We start from the raw sequence: 6,000 nt of genomic DNA, 5'->3' as shown, positions 1-6,000 counted from the left end.
TTCTTGTCCCAATTTCTCTACTAATCTCTAAACTCAAATTTCCAACTGCTTTTCAAACATCTTGAGCCAGATGTTCAGTAGACAGCTTAAACTCAATTATGTCCAAATCAGAATTCATTTTCTTTTCCCCTACACCTTTCCCCTCTTCCAACCTTCACTAGTATTGCAAGATTGTTCTGCTAGTCTCTCATGCTCACAACCTAGGAGTTATCCTGGATGCCTCATTATTTTTTATCCTCATGTCCAAGCTATTGTCAAAGCCTGTTGATTTTACCTTTGGAACATATTTCAAATACCCCTCCTTCTCTCCTCTGACACTGCCAGCATTCTACTACAAGCCCTCATAACCTCATGTCTTGACTACAATAATAGTCTCCTGTTGAGTCTGCCTACCTCAATTCTCTCACCATTGCAGTCCATACTCCATATACCTATTTAAATGATTTTCCTAAAATAGAGGTCTAATCATGTACACTCCAATGACTTCCTATTGCCTCCAAAAGCACATACAAAATATTCTGTTTGGTAGTTAAAGCCTAGCTCCTTCATACCTTTCTAATCTTCTTTCACCTTATTCCCAAAATATACTCTTTAATCTAATGACACTGGCCTCCTGGATGTTCCACAAAGAAGATCTCTCAGCTCTAGGCATTTTCTTTGGCCATCCCCCAAGCCTCTCTCTGTTCTTCTCTGCCTACTGACCTCCATGGTTTCCTTTAAATCCCATCTAATATTTTATTTTTTACAGGAAACCTTTCCTAACTCCTCTTAATTTCAGAGATTTCCTTTTAAAAATTATTTTCAATTTGTCCTCAATATAGTTACTTTGTATGTATTTGTGTGTTGTTTCCCCTATTAGATTGTAAGCATCTTGAGGCTAGAAACTGTCTTTTGCCTCTTTCTGTATTCACAATGCTTAGCCGAAAACTTGGCAATAGTAGATACTTAATAAATGTTTATTGCTGCTAACCTGGGCAAAGGACTTAATTTCTCTGAGCCTAAATTTCTTCATAATCTACAAAATTTGTATCATATGATATCTAAAATAACTTTTAGTTCTACAAATCTATTAATTGATTACATGATTACTGAAAAACAGAGCCTTGAAAAAGATGAGATCATTTCCCCCTTTTTTTCCCTCCCTTCTTATAGAAGAAATTATACAGCCATCAGTTCTTTCATTAGAAAGATATTTAGAAAAGCATCAAAGAGAGCATTTGAAAAGGATACATATAACCACATGAATATGATTAAGGGGCCTATTACAGCAGGAAAATAATTTAGAGAAAATACTTCTCTGTAATATTAAAAACACTGCTTTTAGAATCAAAGGATTTGTTTGAGTCTTGATACTGCCACTTAAGTTGTGTGACTCCAGCAAAGTCCAAGTCTCAGTTTTTTTGCCTATAAAAGTAAGATAAAATTTGCCCAACATACTTTATCAAGTATAATCTAGTGGTAAAAACACTGGATTTGGAGTCAATAGGACCTAAATCCAAATGTCAACTCTGTCATTTATTCTATATTCTGCTAGCCATAATGCCTCATTTTCCATCTATAAAATAAGGGTTTCAGATTAGTTCTCTTCTAGCTTTAAATCCTATGATCTTATCTGGAAAATATAGGGAACACATTTTCTAAGCAAGATAAAAAGTAGTGTTGCTTTTATAGGGTTTTACCTTTTTGTAAGCAATAAAACATCATGTAAGCCAAATTTTTTGCTTACTGTATTTTGTATGTTTGCCAGACTATCTCTCTTTTGCAATCCATTTAAAGCTCTGCCAGGACTTTTTTTTCCCTTGTGCCAGAAAACTGTAACTAGAGGACAATCTGTAGAACATAGTGTCACCTAAAAAAATTGGAAGAATTCATTAGCATATGCAAATATTTGGGATCTCAAAAAAAAAAATCAACCTTTAAAAGCATTTGAGAAAAAAGAAATGAAGAAACAAAGTAAGAAATAACCAGTAAACTGGTCTTTCATTAGCAGTATCCTGCCAAAACCACTTTAGAAGTTTTAATTTTTTACACAAGTTCAACCAAAAAATGAAGTACTTAAGTGTGATATCACAGACTTTCTTTTTATGCAACTATTTCACAACTAGCATTTAACAAAATAGACAGTACTACTATGCCTGTAAGTGCTGAAATTAAACAGAAAATTACATTTAATAACTCCCAAAAAACCCTAAACATGAAAACTGTCAGGGTCTACAATTTAAGTTATCATGAAGATATCTTTCATGTAATATTATATAGCTATGCTCACTGATAAAAGTTCTATGTTTATATTAATTCCTTATATGTGAGAATATCAGGCAATAAACATTTATTAAGCAGGTACTATGTGCCAGGCACTGTGCTAAGGACTGAAGATACAAAAAAAGGCAAAAGATAGTCCCTGTCTTCAAGGAGCTCACAATCTAATGGGAGAAGACAACAAACATGTACTTAATAGAAGAAGAATTAGGAGATCCTAGGAGAATTTAAGATCCATCATGTGGTTTCTAGATTGAATATTTTTTTGTGCATCAAATGCACATTGACTGTAAACAAAAATGAAAAGATATAGTCATAAAAATATTTTATTGGCAATTTTACATAATGTTGGGTGACTGTAAATATTTTTGTCTGTATTAGTATATTAATATATGCATAAACTATAATTATGCCTGAAAATAGGAAACTGTATGTTTTCATAGGAATTGCTTAAAAAGATTTAATAAACAGCCAATTAAAATAACAAAATCTGACTTAAGAAGAAGTAGGATAAATTATTAGTTATTCCCCAGTTCTGTGCACCACTCCATATCTCTGTAGCAATTATATTTATACATGTGGATAGCACTGAAAAAGTCTGGGGGCAAGGAAAGAATGATAAAATTATTATTCACTTAAATTTCTTTCAGGAATGAATGCAAACCTCTTAAATGGAAATTTTTCTGCTGCCTTTTTCTGTGGCAAATGCATACAATCATTTAAAATGGAAAATTTTATGTAGTATGTAAAATACCACTGTATAATGATAATAGCACTGTATCTGAATTATAAAGCTAAACAACTGATACTTTAAAATGTTTACTATTTTGCTAGTAAACATAATAAATGAATGTTTAAAAAAGTTAATAAAAGAAAACTTGATAAAACCAGAAACAGTAATCTAGTAAGATGTGTCAAAAAACATTGGCCAAAGTTCACAGAAGATCCTTTAACAACAATTTTCCTATTTAACCACACCAAGTACCAGCGACTGTACTTAAGAAGATAACTATTATGAAAATCTGGTCACTCTAATAGTTGATTAAATTGATCTGACTTGTATGTATATATGTGTATACACACACAAACAAACACACATATACAATTGTTTTATAATTCTCAAATAATACATATCTAGGCAGCTTGAACTATGTTATAAAAATTTTAATTCAGTACATGCCAAGAGTAGTGAAATCAAGTTTTAAGTGTTGGAATTCACTAAAAGTGAAGATTACCAATGATACTGCATAATGAATGGTCTACCACATTTTCATGGCACTTTTAATTTTGGTTATCACATATTCTGGAAATGTGGTGTTTAGTGTAGATTGCAACAAAATTCTTAATCCTAATGCACTTATATTTTTATGCAAAATATGTTGTAGGCTGAGCATAAATGTTTGTCATGAAAATGTGGCATGTGTTGGCCAAAATATTTGTATTTGCATGTTACAGAGAAGTGACTAAAGAAATTGGAAAAAAGTAAACTTTAATGAGACTCTCCATTTAATGATGAGGCTTCTCCTCTGGGTGAAGATGACCTGGACATTCCTCTCTCTGTATTATCAGAGCTAGAACCACTCTGACTATGATGATCTGCAGAAGCAGCACTAGATGCAGGTGGTGACTTAGTTTTCTCCTTAAAGTCTGTAATAATGACTGTCAGATCTCCAACGGTAACTTCCAAATGCTGAGCGCTACTCCGATCCACATTTTTCAATCGTGGCCTAAATGAAATTTATAACATTTAAAACTAGTTTTCCCCTCTAACATAATTGCTGTGAAACTTATGTGCAAAATTTACAAGAAAAAATACATCTGTGTAAAAAGCAAGGTATCTAGTGTAACAAGCATGCCACCAGTACACTGATGTTAAGAAATTTGGTAATGTTTACTACTCAGCATTAGAGCCACAACAGAATGGTTCCAACCATAACTCTTATTAAAATCAATCCTGAAACATTTAACATATGGCACAATAATCATGTAAAAGTCAATGGTCTGAACTACTATTATAAATATGTGCTAATGTATAATTTATGCCAAAATATTGTAGAGAATTGTCCCATTATCAATATCTATAGTTTTTCACTGAAGTTTTATGAAATTGATGACTAAAAATTATGGTTGAAACGGTCTAGAATGCTTATACCAAAGAGTGTGCTGATATATAGGCTGAGTATTCAGTCATTAAGAAAACAAATTCTAATCCGTGGCTAATTCACATCATATTAAGTTATATATGTGAAGTATTCCATTTTTAATTTCTATGATTAAACTTCTAGAACCTTTTAAAACCAGTCAAAACTTTAAAGCTATTTTTATGCATATAAACTGATAACATATTAAATCTTAAAAAAAAGAAAGAAAAAATGTTCAGATTTTCCAAATGTTACAAAAATGTTTCAGATTTACCTGGTTTTCTTATGACTGTTCTTTTTGCTAGTTGTTTCCTTTTCACTTTTTTCCTTTTCTAATTTATCTTTTTTCTCTTTTTTTGATTGTGGGGGGGGCACAAATTGCTGGGTAACTTGCTGTGCAACCAACTGGGAGACAGGTCGAGGTTTCCTGTGTACATTAAAAAAAAATTTTATTGTATTTCAAGATGTTCTTACAGAATATTATGTAAAAGAATTACATAACAATGAACCTCCAAATTATTTACAAGTTAAAGCCAGATCACAAATTAAAGAAGAAAATAAATTACTTTGCTTTTTCTGTTAGCATTTGGGAAAACTAGGCCAATTTATGATATAATATAGTTAAAGCATTCTGAGCAATAGGAAACTATTTAATTATTAGATTTATTAATATGTGAAATAAAGCAGGCCATCAAACCAAATGTTTATGGTATGTAATGAACACAAATCACTGAAGCTTAAGTATGGATTACTGTGTGCTGGCATTATGTAATCTATACTTACAATCAGATTTATATAACTTCAAACATTTACTAAGGTCCTGATACATCCAAAGTATTGAAAACAGATGGTTCACTGTTCTTTTCCTGAATACATCTAGAGACAGGCTTCTTTAATTATCCTAAGGGTTGAAATGTCTTATTTCTAACCAAAACTTATCCATCTACATAAAAATACCTATTTTCTCTTGTAAGGCAAGCAAAGAGAATAACTTCAGAATCTTTCCCCTAAACTAAGGAAAAAGCTATCCTTTCTAGTATAAAGTCAACAATTCTGGTTCCTCTTTTTCTTCATAATGTACTTATTTTTTCATCATTTTACAGCTCTACTCTGAACTCTCAATTTTTTGACATCTTTTTGAGTGTCCATGGACCTTTGTAACAAGAGAAATTCAATCTGAAAAGGTTACATGGAGGAGGTCAAGAAGGATTTTGAAAATCAAGTAAGAGAAGTAGAGGAAAAACTGGGAAGAGAAATGAGAATGATGCAAGAAAATCGTGAAAAATGTGTCAACAGCCTGCTAAAGAAAACAACACCTTAAAAAACAGACTAACTGAAATGGCAAAAGAGACCCAAAAAGCCAATGAAGAAAAGAATGCCTTAAAAAGCCAAATTGGCCAGATGGAAGAGGAATTTCAAAATCTCACTGAAGAAAATAATTCCTTCAAAATTAGATTGAAACAAATGGAAGCTAATGACTTTATGAGAAATCAAGATACTATAAAACAGATCCAAACAAATGAAAAAAAAAAATAGAAGGCAATGTGAAATATCTCATTGGAAAAATCAATGACCTGGAAAACAGATCCAGGGGAGAGAT

General features: G+C 31.9%; 1 protein-coding gene across 9 annotated transcripts in view; it reads right to left on the bottom strand.

Annotated features, from left to right (window-relative positions):
• Positions 1–2,314: 2,314 nt before the first annotated feature.
• The window catches only part of YAF2 (YY1 associated factor 2), a 72,393-nt gene continuing 68,707 nt past the window's right edge, over positions 2,315–6,000 (bottom strand). For all 9 annotated transcript variants that reach the window (XM_069094210.1, XM_069094213.1, XM_069094209.1 and 6 more), the window contains 2 exons: positions 4,675–4,827; positions 2,315–3,986 (listed from right to left, as the gene is read on the bottom strand). In XM_069094210.1, coding sequence (XP_068950311.1) covers positions 3,749–3,986; positions 4,675–4,827 — 391 coding nt within the window. In that variant the 3' untranslated portion in view covers positions 2,315–3,748. The remainder of the gene's footprint in view (positions 3,987–4,674; positions 4,828–6,000) is intronic.

Source organism: Petaurus breviceps, unplaced genomic scaffold (assembly GCF_028583685.1).
Source record: "Petaurus breviceps papuanus isolate PSGF00001 unplaced genomic scaffold, PetGlider_PUasm1.0 216, whole genome shotgun sequence".
Taxonomy (NCBI): Eukaryota; Metazoa; Chordata; class Mammalia; order Diprotodontia; family Petauridae; genus Petaurus; species Petaurus breviceps.
This window is presented reverse-complemented; position numbering and strand designations above follow the sequence as displayed.